The sequence below is a fragment of the Dreissena polymorpha genome, chromosome 9, assembly GCF_020536995.1.
Source record: "Dreissena polymorpha isolate Duluth1 chromosome 9, UMN_Dpol_1.0, whole genome shotgun sequence".
NCBI classification, from domain to species: domain Eukaryota; kingdom Metazoa; phylum Mollusca; class Bivalvia; order Myida; family Dreissenidae; genus Dreissena; species Dreissena polymorpha.
The window spans coordinates 8,912,301-8,929,496 of record NC_068363.1 but is presented as its reverse complement, the minus strand read 5'-3'; the positions used below and the strand labels follow the sequence as shown (position 1 = coordinate 8,929,496).

General features: G+C 33.7%; 1 protein-coding gene across 10 annotated transcripts in view; it reads left to right on the top strand.

Annotated features, from left to right (window-relative positions):
* Positions 1-2,347: 2,347 nt before the first annotated feature.
* The window catches only part of LOC127846559 (PHD finger protein 20-like), a 254,732-nt gene continuing 239,883 nt past the window's right edge, over positions 2,348-17,196 (top strand). For 8 of the 10 annotated variants that reach the window (XM_052377940.1, XM_052377936.1, XM_052377938.1 and 5 more), the window contains exons 1-9: positions 2,348-2,505; positions 2,822-3,019; positions 9,407-9,496; positions 10,678-10,873; positions 11,229-11,394; positions 11,914-12,016; positions 13,374-13,456; positions 16,016-16,082; positions 16,532-16,755. In XM_052377940.1, the coding sequence (XP_052233900.1) occupies positions 2,493-2,505; positions 2,822-3,019; positions 9,407-9,496; positions 10,678-10,873; positions 11,229-11,394; positions 11,914-12,016; positions 13,374-13,456; positions 16,016-16,082; positions 16,532-16,755 (1,140 nt within the window). In that variant the 5' untranslated portion in view covers positions 2,348-2,492. The remainder of the gene's footprint in view (positions 2,506-2,821; positions 3,020-9,406; positions 9,497-10,677; positions 10,874-11,228; positions 11,395-11,913; positions 12,017-13,373; positions 13,457-16,015; positions 16,083-16,531; positions 16,756-17,196) is intronic. The other 2 variants (XM_052377944.1, XM_052377945.1) reach the window with 2 other exon arrangements.

Here is a 17,196-nt window from a genome sequence, read left to right as displayed (position 1 = left end):
CCTGGATGTCACGAAACCTCATTCGAACGCACACAATGCAGAACATATATGAAAAACAAAAGTGAACTCATACAGCTGCCCATGCAGATCATTGGTAAAATTGTAGTATACATGTAGTTGAATGCGGCTTACCAACTACCTGAGTTAATATTGTTATTATTGTAGCTTCTGTGCTCAACAACTCAATATTTTGGGTTAGGTTTCGCTGAACTTAAACAGAATAATTATCTTGAAGTGCTGAAGCGCATTTTTTCGAGGTATCAAGATTGCATTATTTGTTTAATGAATACACTTCATGTATTACATTGGCTGATATGAGCATACCACCAGATCATTGGAAACATGAACGCGTCTTTGTAACACTGTTTTACTGCGTGTTCAGCATGAAACATTTTTATCTCTAATGAAAAGGCTTGATAGATAAAATAGTTTTACACTCAACTCTTGACATCAAAACAGTTTGTGCGTGCACCTTTTATTATCAGAGGATTGCCGGCGCCAGAGCGTTTGTACTTAAAGGCTATGTTCTCATATTTAGTAATTACTTCCATATTCCTGGCTGTGCACTAGTATATTTAAGTTCATAAAAGTATCATGTTTCCCTATCCTGATATTCGTTTTGGTCAAACCACTTTAAATTGTTTTCGAAATTGAACATTTAACATGTAAAAGTATAAAGTTTTAAACAAGCCGTCTTTCCAGCAGTGGAAGCGTGGCCTCACTTTATTGCATTGCATTCCAACCCGCAAGGTATCATGGGTCAGTTCGCGGCCAGTAAAATAATCGTTATATAACATAGACACTATCGCGTGAACTAGGTGAACTGGAATTTTCTTTAGACCAAAAATATGTCAAATGAAGATATTCAGCGATATAATTATGGTATGTCAATGTAATAGAATCTTGATGTGTTTTCAACAATACCATGATAAATATTATTTTTGATTAATTTAACAAGAATTATTCCACCATATTGACTAATGTATTTAGCATGAGCGCGATGATTCTCGATACTGTTAATAATCGAATCAATTAGCAATGCCCGACAAACCACTTAAACAGGTTTGTTCGAAGAACACGCGTATAAATATTTAAAATATGTACGGATACTTCGCGTGTGGCCGGTTGACTCATATGTTTTAATTTCACTTCCATTCTTCTTTTGGTTTTCTGTTTTGTATCTATATGTTTATGACCAGCAATATGTAATAATGTCGAATAAGCCGCGAAAACTCCGCGTAACATCTCGTACTGCGTGTGTTGCAGTTAAGAACTGCACAGAAAAAGACATTCGCTATCTTTGACCTCATTCATTGAACTCTTTACCTTTCACCAACTCCAACCACAATCAACGCCGTATATCTTTTTTAAAGATATTTCTTGTTTAGATTTATGTCCATTAAAAATTATCACCCTAAATTTTGCTCGCAGTTTTCGTCAAGCTTTTCCAGAATAAATATCGCCAAGTGCTACCGGTTTCATGAATGCGTAATAATACAACCAATACTAAATGATTATTCCATAGGGTTTTGTTTATGTCGTCTATAACGTCCTTGTTCGAAATAAATATATTTGTGCACACAAACTTCTTTCAACCGAGAATGAGTTGGTTTATATTCACTATCTAGGGCTTGTTGAAAATGCTGCAGAATTGGTATATTATATATCATTCTTACCCCATGTTGTTGAATACATCTTACTGAGCTATTCTTCCAACCCTTAGCCACAAAAAAGGATGTTACTGCAGTATTTGATGCTAAACAAAATCTATTAATACAGAAAGACTCATTATTCTCAGACGTTGGAGTAAATAACATTTAATATTATGTTCAACTAACGTACGTTTAACATTTTTCACTAAAATATTTTATAACAAAACTCGTTTGGTTTAGACAAGATAGAGAGCTTCAAAAGATAATTATATAAAATCACAGAGTTTATTTCAGGCTATATAATGAATATTTTCTTTTTTTCTTTTTTTTTATATTATCTTTAAGTTAAACCTTAAAAGTAATATAATTAAAAAAATATATATATACGAGGGCACATATGTTATTGCAATAAAAATATTTCTCATCCTGAAAACTAAATACGTTTCGCTAATGAATATCTTTGAACAAATTTCAGTTGAAATCGCAAAATTCGTTCCCCTCTACGTATGTTTTGTTTCAACTTTAAAATGATAATATGATTATAACTGTAGATGTAGAAAAAAATAGGTATGTTCAAAATACAGTCAGCTTCGGCACGAAATCTTCTAAGTTTCTCTAATTTTCTGCGCCTGCGATGATTGTCACAACTCTTTTATTGTACACACACGTTTTACTGAGCGTCGTTTTTAAAGCAGTCTGTTCAATTACTCGAGTTATAAATTACAAGATAATCTGTTTTGTCGCCGCGTATGATCCATCCAGAATCCAGAGCCTCATTGATGGTGGTTTTTTTGCCCGCATACTCATCTTTACAAAAAAGGTGTCATCACGCCTTTCAAAATGGCCGACGATGGTGAGTAACACTGGCATTTTCTGGAGTTTTGTGATTTTGCATAAATTTGAATGCAATTCATATCCGTTTATAAAAAGCATATATTACATATTATTGTATGGGCCAAAAGTGCATTTCATTTATAAAGTAATTAGACGGATAACGCTATTAAAAACATTTAAAAACGGTTACATGCTACTAAAATCAGTTTGATGTGATAGTTTAAAAGGCAATTGTTCGAGTTACAGAAGTAATATGAACGGAAAACCTGTCATAAATACCCGCAAAGGGAGTTAGACAGTATAGATAGATCGGAAAAAATGTTTTTGTATTGTAGAAGGTTCTGCTATGGAAACAGCAATGGAGTGCCATGTGTTACAAAAGGCAGATGGCAGTTCTGAAAATCTTGCTGAAGATTCTGATAAATACACGTGCCACATTCCAACAACTGTTTCTTCAATGGATGGAACTTTTGGCCATCTACCTGTACAGCAATCAGTTGCTAACACAGCCTTGGATGGAACTGGTAACAAATGTATTCCCACTTTCATATTTCACATGTTTGTAGTCAGCAGAGGGCTATTTTACTTATCCTGCTGGTCCGCATGTTGCCGTATGGGCGTTTAGGGTTCTTTCTTCGAACAACACGTTTGGGTTTCTAAATATATTATATTTATGATTTAATATCATAAACATACAGGTTGACAGCATGAATGATATGCAAAGAATTGACATTCTTATAATAAGTATACATTTCAATTATATATAAAATGATGTGTTCCGACGGTAAGATACCAACTGAATTAATACACAAATACAACTATTAAAACAAAATAATTACAATAATACAACCAACATAATCAATAATACAACCGACCGACATGAATATAAAAGATGTATAAAATGCATATTTACCTAAATATATTATATTTCTGATTTAATATCATAAACATACAGACAAGCCAATTAACGTATTAAAATGTTAGTAAAAACAGTTCACCTTTCTACCCAGTCTCTACATACTGAAAACTAATCAACTACTACAAAAGAACGCTACTAATTCTATTTACAGTTAAAATCTACTCTGTCCAACCATTTAACAATCAGAGCAATGTTTCCTTTAAAAAATAATTTACTTCAATATCATTCAGAATAAATATATTTATGAACTAAATATATTTACAACAATGAAATACGTCTACAACACGCATATTGGCCCAATTTCCAATACCTATCGTTCTGTTTTCCAATCAAAATACACTATTCACAACAAGTTAAAAAAAATTATGCAGCATGTACAAATTCGCGTCATTTGCATGTATTGAGCGTTTTAGCAAGCACACAACACGTCGGGGGATTTATGCATGTTCAGAGGCAATATTTCATCAAATCTATAAAAAGTCATGTAAAATGTATTTGATACTATATAAAAATGGCAAGGTTTGTGTTAAAGAAATAATCGGGAGCTTTTATCATAAATATTTACCAGAAAGTGATTTATAAAAACGGAACAAACGGATTATCGGGTAATAACTACAAACTTGAAAAGTAGTAAGTATACAGTAATAGAGTAGGGTTGAAATAGATGTATTGGCAAATCGATCGAGTCGGGATTTTACTATATGTGCGGAATATTTTTTTAAAACACTTAAACAATATAACAAATAATATATATTTTGAAATGACTGTTGTTTTTTTAAGAGTCATAGCGCACCAAATGACGTCTTTTGACGCTGTTTTTCCTTAGTTATAACGCACCACAGAACGTGAATTGACACGTTAACATTTAAAAAATTCAACATCAGGAGGGGACACACCTCCCGAACCACCCCTATCAGCCCCGGGGCGCCTGACAAAAATCCTGTGGAAAGCACTGCACTAATGTGATGGAATTCTTTTTATTAGCGTACTATTTATCAATGTACTTTTGTTTGCGTTTATCTTTTTGTTATTCCATAATATCGTTTTACAATAGCTTTTTCCTTCTAACTTATTTGTGACTAGATGTGATATGAATATATGATTATTTTTTTTGCTATATCGAGAATTTATGACTCACTAGTGTTTTTGCATTTAAAAAAAAGAAAAAAAAACAAAAAAAACATCATATTGGTCTAGTATTTTATGACAAAACAATGTTTAGAGTGTTTTGGCGCATTGTCTGCCTTTAAAAATATTGTAATGGGGCCCCCTTGGGATTAGGGTGTGAATAATAGTTGTATTATCAACAAAATACGTTAATTACGCTCCACACGTCGCTCTATCAACTGCTCTCGGCATAATAATCTCGCTTAGTACCAAATAAGATGTAGCGGGTATTTTTTATCTATTGATCCATCTATTGATCCTAAATATAGACTTGTATAAATATAAATTATGTTTTTCTGCTATAACGTTCGACGTATTTTTGCCGACATGTTTTAAATTTTTATTTTCGAGACCATTTCACTTCTTTGTGTGTCTGTTTTAACTATAAAAAATATTGCCTAATGTTAAATATTCGTAAATGAAGCTTCTGCTAGACTTCCAAGATGAAAATAATATTCCTCTAACATAATTTGTGATATTCTTTTTTCATATGTACGGTATTATGCGACGAAAATGCTTTATTGATTTGAAATAAAAAATGTGAAATGTTTGTCGCAGAGCTCCAGATAAGGTTTTGTGAAATTCTTAACATTACTACCAGATTTTCAAAAAGAATTCTCAACTCTGAAATTTTATTCTTTACGTTATGACTAAGTTTTGGAAAATAATTCTTAAGTTTTCTAAATGACCTAAAAATATATAATGATGTTTTTTTTCATGCATAAAATCTAAATAAACTTACTAGCAACTTTATTTATAAGAGTTCAACAGTGTCTATTCAGTATTATACAATTTTATTTTTCAAATACCTTCATATGCCCAAACTGTGCTTAGATTGCATTCCTTCGATGATTTTTTACATATTTCACAATTAAAACGGGTCTCCCCTTCAATATTTTCAACGATTGGCCACGGGCATTGTCCCTTCCACTCGTTCAATGTTTTTTGTTTAAGTTTGGACCCGTCGTGTCGCGTATTTTAGCTTTTACGACTGTTTCAGCAACTGAACATACAACATCATACAAGATCTTTCCTATAATGTCTTTATTAACATTCAACTTCGGCTCACTTTGCGTACAATACATTTAAAGCGTGTTTTTGCACGCTTTGCAGTTTTTAAGGACGCTCTCTGGGCAGCGCCATTGTTTTTTGACAGACGGTACACGCCGCTTTAATTGGAAAATATGCGCTTTGTAAAACAAACCCGATAACCATTTTATATAAGCACCGAAAAGATCTTAAATACGCAAAAAGTCTTCGAACTCAATAAAAATCGATACGAACTGATGTAAAAATAATATTCTTAACTTGATTTTGTAATTCTTAATGGTACAACAAGATTTTAAAATAAATACGTAACTGACTTGAAAATAATTCGTAATTACGAAAATATGACCCTTATCTGGAGCTCTGTGTCACTATGTAAAATCATTCAATTTGCATATCTTAATTCTTAAAAGTGTGTTTTGCTGCATTGTCTGTCCTTTTGAAATATATCTGTTGGTATGAATATTGCAATGTTCCTGTCCATTGTTATCGATGTTTGCCATGTATTGTTTTTTTAACTTTGTTCAAAATAGATAAGTAAACTGATCAAATTCGATGAATTATACTTGTTTGGTTATGACCATTATTATCGATGTTTGCCATTTATGTTTGTTTTTTTTACTTTTTCAAAATAGAACAAATAATCAGATTAAGATTCGGTGAATTATATTTGTTTTGTCATGTTCATTTGTCACAGACAACAAACGTGCGAAATTATGCGCAATTAGCAGCTGGTTATGCCCCCCCTTCGAAGAAGAGGGGGTATATTGCTTTGCTCATGTTGGTCAGTCGGTCGGTAGGTCGGTCAGTCCGTCCACCAGGTGGTTGTCAGACAATAACTCAAGAACGCTTGGGCCTTGGATCATGAAACTTCATAGGTACATTGATCATGACTTGCAGATGACCCCTATCGATTTTGAGGTCACTTGGTCAAAGGTCAAGGTGACGGTGACCCGAAATAGTAAAATAGTTTCCGGATGATAACTCAAGAACGCATATGCCTAGGATCATGAAACTTCATGGGTAGATTGATCATGACTTGCAGATGACCCCTATTGATTTTGAGGTCACTAGGTCAAAGGTCAAGGTCACGGTGACCCGAAATAGTAAAATGGTTTCCGGATGATAACTCAAGAACGCATACGCCTAGGATCATGAAACTTCATGGGTAGATTGATCATGACTCGCAGATGACCCCTATTGATTTTGAGGTCACTAGGTCAAAGGTCAAGGTCACAGTGACCCGAAATAGTAAAATGATTTACGGACGATAATTCAAGAACGCATATGGCTTTATGCCTAGGATCATGAAACTTTATAGGTAGATTGATCATCACTCGCAGATGACCCCTATTGATTTTCAGGTCACTAGGTCAAAGGTCAAGGTCACAGTGACCCGAAATAGTAAAATGATTTTCGGATGATAACTCAAGAACGCATATGCCTAGGATCATGAAACTTCATAGGTAGATTGATCATGACTCGCAGATGACCCCTATTGATTTTGAGGTCACAAGGTCAAATGTCAAGGTTAGGTGACCAGAAATAGTAAAATGATTTTCGAATGAAAACTCAAGAACGCTTTTGCCTAGGATCATGACACTTCATAGGTACATTGATCGTGACTTGCAGATGACCCCTATTGATTTACAGGTCACTAGGTCAAAGGTCAAGGTCACAGTGACAAAAGTCGTATTCACACAATGGCTGCCAGTACAACGGACAGCCCATATGGGGGGCATGCATGTTTTACAAACAGCCCTTGTTTTACTTTGTGTCTGCAGTATTGACTTCGGATTAATGATTGATAATAAGGTCTGAATTATAGTGCTGGGACCGACAGAATCACCTCGAATTAATGATTTCTTCATTTTAACTAAGTTCGGATTAACCATGAAATTTTACATTAAACAAAAAAGAAATAAAATTAGGACCCCAAAAATACTTCGATTTAACAGCCATTTCGTATTTTATCGGTGTTCGAAATAACGGTGTTGAAGTGTACAAGTTACAAATGTCACATGTGAATATACAAGCAACATATGGGTTGGATAACAAGTTTTAACATTAGTAGAACCTTCCCTTTAATTGCTGAAGTTGTGATTAGAAAGTTATTTGAATTGTATAACTAGATGAATGTAAGCATTGCAAGACACCATTTCATACTTTATGTCTCCAAAATGTATCCTGTTGTTTAGTGATACAATTATCACTGTTGATTTAGGATGATGAATCTATGTATAAAAACAATGACAGAAATGGAGCTAGTGTATGAGGTTTGTTATCATGAATAATTAATTTGTTTAATGTTGTTTAAATTTACAGTGTTGACTATTTTAATTAGCGAAGAATTTTCAACGAATAAATTGTTATTAATTTTTATATTTATAACATTTTTTTTTTAGTTAAAACAATGATTTTTTTTAAACTCAAATGAAGGTACAGAAAACAAACCATTACGAATACATTAACTATTTGATATCTGTTTCTATTGTTTTCTGAAATATGCTAATTGAGCCACATACAACTCAAATGAAGATACAGAAAACTAATTTTTACTAATACATTAACTAATGAATATCTGTTTTTATTGTTTTCCGAAATATGCTAATTAAGCCACACAATAACAGATTACCAGATTACGTAAATATTTGTAAAACATTCACATACGCCTTGATGACAGGAAAAGGAATTTGGCTACAGCGGCTGTCAACCCTGGGAGATAATTTGCAGGTTTATGGTATTTATGGATTTGTGAGTGACACGTGTATAACATATGCCCCAGTCTCTGCGTGATTCATCCGCTCATATTCAATGAAAATAGAATTGATGGAATTGTAAATACATGTAATGCTTTGAATTATTATGCCTCATATCAGACAACAAAGCGAGTTTGCAATTGGCAAATTTGTAAAAGCCAATCATATTCGTTTTTATGTTGTCCACTTTAAGAAGGTGTATAAATATGCATGTACTGTTGAATTATCTGTTGAAAACAACTCACTAGCTATAATTTTATGCCTTTAAAACATTTTTCATACTGTGATAGTTTGAATATATTACATGCAACTTGAAAATTAATTTCTAAGTATTTATCCCAATGGACATGTGTGTAGCGTGTTCCCGTGGCATCCGCCGCCGGCAACATGAAATTGCCTGCGTTGCATGTAGCCGTCTTACGCAGGTCATGGCTTTGCTGTTTCTGCCAGCAGAGCACATCCCGTCCATGTTTTTTTCTCACTTTTTCATAATAGAAAAATTAATCATATTAAAATTCGATGCATTGTATTTGTCATATTTGGTTGATCATTTACATTTGTTTTTACGTGTATCAAAGTAGAAAAATACAAATGATTAAATTCGATGTGTTTGACTTATTTTTATGTTCCAATATCAAGAATATATATTAATCACTTAGGTTGAATATTGAAGTTTGCAAGAGGTTTGCAAACGTTTATATTTAGATTTAACTATTTCATTTGCATTTCCCATTTCCCATTAGTTTTCAATTTTTAGATTGAATAAAGCTTTAGAAGGTATCGAGATGACATGACAATACATGTTGAAATATATTAATTTATCGATAAATAAATTTTATTTGGTACAAACTTACATACTTAAAAAAACTAAGTGCCGAAGCGTCTAACTATAAGTGCCGAAACATCCAACTTCAAGTGCCGAAATAACTACCGAAGTGACCAGGATGAAGTGACTAGCATTCATGGTACATGTGTATTCACTTGTTCGATAATAAACCTGTAAATTAATAGATTTAACTCAATTTCAGATTTAAGTCTCAATGAACAAGATATGTTGGAGGAGCCATTTACACCTACAACAAATCAGACTGGGTCATCAAAGAGTCAACCTGAGTCTGGTAAAAATAAAATTCTGTCTTCTTATTGATTTACTTATTGTTGCGTTTATTTATTTTTTTAATGTTTAATTATATGAATGTGTTGATTTTCACTTTCTGTGAAACCATTATTTAAGCATGGTACTTAAATGACACATGACATATCCTGTAAATCTTATGCTGTAAAGTTGACTTTGTTAAGATAAAATAAAATGCCATAACAATGGTCAAGTGATATACAGTGCACACCCTCTGCAAGTGACTTCCAAGTGACACCCTTTCCACACCAAGATTTTTTGCCAACAAGTATTACAAACAAATAGGAAAATGAGAAGCTTTGCGCACCATGTTTTTATGCCCGCGGATTGAAAGATTGGGGGTATAATGGTTTTTGGCCTGTCTGTCATTGTATGTGTCCGTGTGTGTGTCCCAAAACTTTAACCAAAACTTTAACCTTCTTCATAACATTTGCAATATTGAACGTAGCAACTTGATATTTGGCATGCATGTGTATCTCATGGAGCTGCACATTTTGAGTGGTGAATGGTCAAGGTCATCCTCCAAGGTCAAAGGTCAAAAAAAAAAGAGAAAAGCCGCGCATAAGAGGGCATTGGGTTTCTGACAAACACATCTCTTGTTCATTTTGTCAGCGCAGGGCCTAAAAGCTGATGCTATTTTGAAATTTTGAATCAGTTAATTCGGACATTGATTACTGGCAATAGTCAGCAATTCTGCGCACTCATAACTGTGTGTGTTAACCCATTACCACTTAGATATGTATTTTGACGCATTAATGTGTAGTCGCTCAAAAGTTGAATTTAAGTAAAGACCTTTCTTACTAGATTCAAGTTTCAAAGGTTTCAGTTCCAATCCTTAGATACTAATGAGCAGCAAACAGCACAAAACCTGAAAAAACTGCCATTAACTCGCAGGCTGTTCTGGTTTTATGCTGTTTGAATATAGCCATTTTTACTTTGCTTTAAAGTGGGCAAAAGTTGAGCAAAATGTACCATAGTAATATAGTAAGCCAGAATTCTTTAAGAACAGTAATTTCGGATGGGGATTTATTCAGAAAAAGTTGTTATCATTTGGCTGTAATTTAAGTCAAATAGTCAATTTTAACTATTGCCATTAGCCTTATTCGGCATATGGTAGAGACTAGAGAAGGCCCTGATTACTATCTGTATGATGTCCTTTATCAGGCAGGGAAACTCCCGCAAGTCAGAGTGACCACTCAATGTCATTGTCCAGTTCTGAGAAGAGCACACCAATTCGTGTGGGTGGATTAAAGGTGGAGGACAACGTCTCTTGCAAGCAGAGGATGAAGTTCCCACAGCGCCAAGGGATTCATTGGAGGAAAGGAGAAAAACTGGAGGCCATGGACTTTCAAAGTGTTTGGTGTGTCAAGTATTTAATTGATTGATTGAAATTGTTTTTAAACCTTTTGCATATAAGGTCCTTTGTTTGGTTGCAAATAGTTTTTTTTAGCCTTTGAGAAGTTAGTGAAAAGGGGGAAAACAGCATGCCTTGAAAAAATTAGTTGTCTGTAAGTGGAAAACTAAATGCCTTAAAAATAGTTGTCTATGTTATCTATGTGGATACAATCGTTATGGCAGGCTCATACTTAAAAAAGGAAAAATGACTTAAAAATAACATTTAATTATGCTACTTTATTCTGCTTAACCTACATTCTTTAATGGGTGAACCAAATTACTGAAGAAAACTAACATTTAGTAATTTTTCACCTGCACAGGTTCCCAGCCAAGATCCGGGAAGTGAGAGAGGATGAGATGAAAGTGCTAGTGCACTTTGATGGCTGGAACCAACGCTTTGATGAGTGGCTAGACATGAACTCTGACAGGATCAGGCCACTGGTTCGCACATCGGAGAGGAAAGAGAAGTCAAAGAGAGTGAAAACGGTATGCTGTACTCAAATTGGCTTATTATTATACTACGTGTATTATCTTATTTAATTTTGAAGACAAGAAAGAAGTTTGAAAGTTGCAGGGCGATTGATGCAAGTAAAAGCATTTTACCTTAAAAGCCCGTTTTTTAATGTCTTTTTTATAATTACCAGTTTCTTCATTTTTTCCATATGTATACACGAGTGAAAGCAATTAAATTGAAAAAAATCAATACATGTTTTACAAATTTTTGTTTTTAATACAGACAATATTGTTTGTGACACCTAGATGAAAGACTTTGATGTGAAATTTTACTTTGATGTGAATTTTTTTGTTATATTTTGTGCATCTGCATGTTTATTTTATACATAGCATGAAGTTTTTTATATATTGCACGCATTATTGCTAATTTATATTAAAATATGCTTTTTGTTTCACACATTATTTTGAATATTATTTCAAAGTCCATGTGTGCATTATCTCAGAAACATGCAGTGGGTTTTGTAGAAAGTGGCGTAATTTATTTTTTCATAGTGTCCACTGTTCCTTCAGGACCATAAGATTGGAGAGCAGGTATATGCCAAGTGGACCGATTGTAAAATGTACCCGGCAAAAATTACAAATATTCTACCGAATGGTAAGTACTGTAAAAAATGCCAAGCAAAAATTACAAATATTTTTATGTCCCCCACTATAGTAGTGGGGGACATATTGTTTTTGCCCTGTCTGTCTGTTGGTCTGTTGGTCCGTTGGTCTGTTGGTCTGTTTGTGCCAACTTTAACATTTTGCAATAACTTTTGCTATATTGAAGATAGCAACTTCATATTTGGCATGCATATGTATCTCATGAAGCTGCACATTTTGAGTGGTGAAAGGTCAAGGTCATCCTTCAAGGTCAGAGGTCAAATATATGTGGCCAAAATCGCTCATTTTATGAATACTTTTGCAATATTTAAGATACAATCTAGCAACTTGATATTTGGCATGCATGTGTATCTCATGGAGCTGCACATTTTGAGTGGTGAAAGTTCAAGGTCAAGGTCATCCTTCAAGGTCAGAGGTCAAATATATGTGGCCCAAATTGCTTATTTTATAAATACTTTTGCAATATTGAAGATAGCAACTTGATATTTGGCATGCATGTGCATCTCATGGAGCTGCATATTTTGAGTGGTGAAAGGTCAAAGTCATCCTTCAAGGTCAGAGGTCAAATATATGTGGCCCAAATCGCTTATTTTATGAATTCTTTTGCAATATTGAAGATAGCAACTTGATATTTGACATGCATGTGTATCTCATGAAGCTGCACATATTGAGTGGTGAAAGGTCAAGGTCATCCTTCACAAGGTCAAGGTCATCCTTCAAGGTCAAACATCATATAGGGGGACATTGTGCTTCACAAACGCATCTTGTTTCAAATGGTAAGTGCCGATAACACATTTGATACATTAATATAATGATTGGTTCTATATTATTCTGATTCTACCAAGTAAACAATCAAAATTATCTCCAAATAAGTGTGCAAATAATTATTTTGAATAAAGCAATGCTACTTTAATCCTTGAAACAATGTATTAATTGACGCTTTGCCAAATCACTTTAACTCTTTCAGTGCTGGAACCGAATTTTGAAGGCCTTTGCAAACAGTTTGGATCCAGATGAGAAGCCACAAAACGCGGCGTCTCATCTGGATCCAAACTGTTTGCTATTATGATAGTATTCTTTGAAAAAATATGAAGAAAATGCTAATTTTAGAAATTCAGCAGACGACATTTTAGCAGACGACAAATGTCCCAGCATGCAAAGGGTTAAACATTGAACTGAAATCGTATAAAAAATAATAGTCTATAGGAGTTTAAGCTTGGACTCTTATTATGAACCACTTATCTATTGGTCAACCATTTTATATGAGATAAGTTTCAGATTAAGAAATATCTCTGCCTCTATGTTTATGATCTGTGTACTTCATTTTACATATGTGATTTGTTTTTCAGGGTCGTATGAGGTGATTTTCTATGATGGTTATAAAAAACTTGTTCAGCCGATCAACGTTCGCTCAATGCCTGGAGAGAACAAGGTTCGTTTCCACCTGTCAGAGAGTTCAACTATATTAAATATTTTGACCCACTCTAACCAAATTGTTTTTATGAGAGAAATATATAAGTAAATAATGCTAAATTGAAAGTTATAGGGTAGAATGTGTTACTACTGCTGAACTTAACTATCTTGCTCTCAGATATTTGGAAGTTCCAGAAGTTGCAGTTGACACTTATTCCCAACTTAACTTAAACCCTGCTTATTGTCCCCTACTGATGAAACCGGAGAGGACTTATGGTTTGCACTCTGTCTGTCAGTCTGTCTGTCACACTTTTCTGGATCCTGCGATAACTTTAAAAGTTCTTCATATTTTTTCATGAAACTTGAAACATGGATAGATGGGAATATGGAGATTAAGCACGTCATTTCATTTTGTTCCTACGTCAAGAATTCTGGTTGCTATGGCAACAAATAAAATAATAATAAAAAAATGCTGACAATGGTGGAGTTTCACCGGTAGGGGACAATATTGCTTGGCAATCTCTTGTTTTATATGTAAGTGATATTTTTTCTTAATTTTTTCCCTCATTAATTAATGCATTCTTATGAAGTCATCAATAACACAAAGTAGTAATGTACAAAAATGAGTGGTTTTACATTTTCATAAAGTACCAACTCTCTTAACCACACGCATGCACACACATATTCAAAAACACATACATAAACATGCCCGCATATACAGGCGAGAAAAGAAAAACATATGGAAGTAAATTACACAATATAAAACATAGAAGTTGAAATTTACATTTCTCTTATGACAAGTTTACTTCATTTGTCACATATGTTCATATACACACGCAATAACACGCACACACATATCACACACACATATCACACACAACATATATTCAATTACATGTTAAACAGTTTGTATTATGGATAAATATAACAAAAATTTTATCCTGTGTTTCTTGACTTTACAATTAACAATACAGTTGATAAAGAACAAACGAAAAGGCGAGCAAATACGATGATGTTTTAGTCATTGTATGGGCATTGTTATATGAAAAACTGTATATGAATATTAAGTCTCACTTTTGTTTCAATTTTGTTTTTAAAAAGGGCAATTTCTTCTTCTATCTGTATCCTTAACTTCAAATAATATAAGAATATGTTCAAGTTTGGAATACATTTCTTTATTTTCATATTGAATATGAATACTTTCAGCAAAATGATAATAAAATCGAGAACTTCACTGTGTAATTTAATTTCTGTATTTCCAAGGATGAAAACCAACATTTTCCTTATTTCTCATTGATTGTTGATTATGATTGTACTTTTAATTACTTTTTTTCCTGAACAGGTGTATCAAATAAACTTCAATTGTAACAAGCCAGTAATGTTCAGAATCTTTTTACTTCCTTGTTAATTTTAAGCAATTCAACATTAAATCAAATTCATATTTTGTTACAAATATTTGTTTTAAATTAAAAATTCATCTAAAATCTCATTTTACAGCAGAGATTCCAAATCTTACCTGTAAATGAGCCCCTGATTTTATTGCCAGTGCTAGGTTACATCTTCCCATTTGATCATTCCTTAGTATTGTTTTAATGGGCCATTTAACATTGCTGAATCATACATGTAGTTATTGGTAGCCAGCAGAAGGCAATTAATCAAGGCATCATCTATTAACAATTTCAAGAAGTGTAATAGCTCCAAACTGTTCTTTTGAATGTTCAACTTTGCATGACCTGTGAATGGGGGAATTTATGGCTGAGAATCCTCCTGTGTCCAATTCTCCACATCAAATTGATTTTAATCGGTCAATGTCTGGCACAAAGTAAATCATTAAAACGTGAAGTCACTTTGCCTTTATGAAATTAATGTGCGAAGTGAAGATTAATTGGGCGAAGAAATCGCCCACTTTGCCCACTCGCGAGACCCTTGGTTCTCCAGTTGAGATTTTCTCTTAGATTAAGGCATGAATTCCATTTTCTTTCGATATTTTTTTCTAACTAGGTTATGCTAAATTAGTTTTTGGTCACTTCAAGTGTTTTCCCTTCTATTGCTGTCTGTTTTATTCCAAGCGGTAATACATGTTTCCAGATTTGCAAGGACATAAATCATTGATATAAATATAATGAAAACTTTATGGTGATATTTATATATTGAACATTTGAACTAAATATATCTTAGTTTGGATATGTCGAAACTTCAAATACCTCAAAGTAATATGGGAACTTGCAGCAACTTGAAAATAACAATTTAAGCTGTAATGTATATGATAAATTGCGTAATTTATCATAATCATAATTAATGAATAAAGAGCTTATCTCTTATTAACCTACAAATATTTCATAAATGGTAATTGCCATGTGTCATATTGATTTGTTATGAGACTATTTATTACAAAATGATTGTCAGAGTACCATATCTAGTTTCCAGGTTTAAGGACAAATTTCTGAAGTATTTGATGATGAATGCAGCTTTCATTGTCATTCAGTCTATTTAGTCTTATGAGTCTATGAGTATACTTAATAATGAAGCACTTGGTAAAAATAAATCTGTATAGAGTTCTATTTTTTCTATTTTTCAGAACTTTGAAATCCCACCAAACCCAGACCCTGTGGTAAAAAGGCAGAAATTGAAAGTGAGCACTACTGGTGAGTTGAAATAGCATAACCTGACAGCAATGCAATCTACTTTGCTTGTCTAATTCATAAAATATTTATTTTATTATACCCCATCTTATTATACTCCATGTAATATTTTGTTTGTGGCTAAATACAGGTTAACCTAAGTAATTGTTCCAAACACTGTATGTTAAAGTATAGGCCACTTTTTTCTATTTGCTCCCTGTTTCCCTGTTTCAGTGAAAGGTTCACACCAAGCCTTATCTACTGGTAATTTGATTAAGAAGAACAAAAAAAATCTAACTTAAAAAATAATTCAGAAGGCTATTATCATCCTTATTTCATTTCCAATAAATATCCAACCAGTATGAAAATCTGGTCTTATTTGCACTTTTTTTCTCCCAATCTCTCATTCATTATGATGGAACTTACACATCACTCCCATATTCCCCTCCAACCCCCATTATATTCTTTTTCAGAGCGTAGCAGATCCCTGTCCGGAGAGCTCATGAGACATGACATTGGCCTTGAAGCCCCGACCTTAGAGAAAAAGAAGCCTGGGAAGCCTCGAAGGAAGCGGCAGACGTTTGATGGGGCCGACCTGGCCAGTATTGTGAACTCCCTGGATAGTCCCTCCCCCAATGTGGCACTGCAGCAACTTGTGGGAGAGCCTGTGTCCACTCAGACTGAGTACACTGAGCAGGTATTTGCAGAAACAAGACAGATTAAGTGTAATGTACTGAAGACATAAATTGTGTTACCAATCTTTAACCTAGGGTCATTTTTTAAATGAATTTTCTATGTTGTCTCTTTGTGTTCCATAATTATAATTTCAAACATTTTAATTATTGAAGACAAAACTTTTATTCAGAAGTACTAATGTTAGATTAACCAGTAGATATTAACTTCTTGTATTTTTATGCCCCCGGTAGGGTGGCATATAGCAGTTGAACTGTCCGTCAGTCAGTATGTCGGTCTGTCCGTCCGTCCGGAAAAAAACTTTAACGTTGGCCATAACTTTTGCAATATTGAAGATGGCAACTTGATATTTGGCATGCATGTGTATCTCATGAAGCTGCGCATTTTGAGTGGTGGGAGTTCAAGTTCAAGGTAATCCTTCAAGGTCCAAATATTTTTTTTCAAA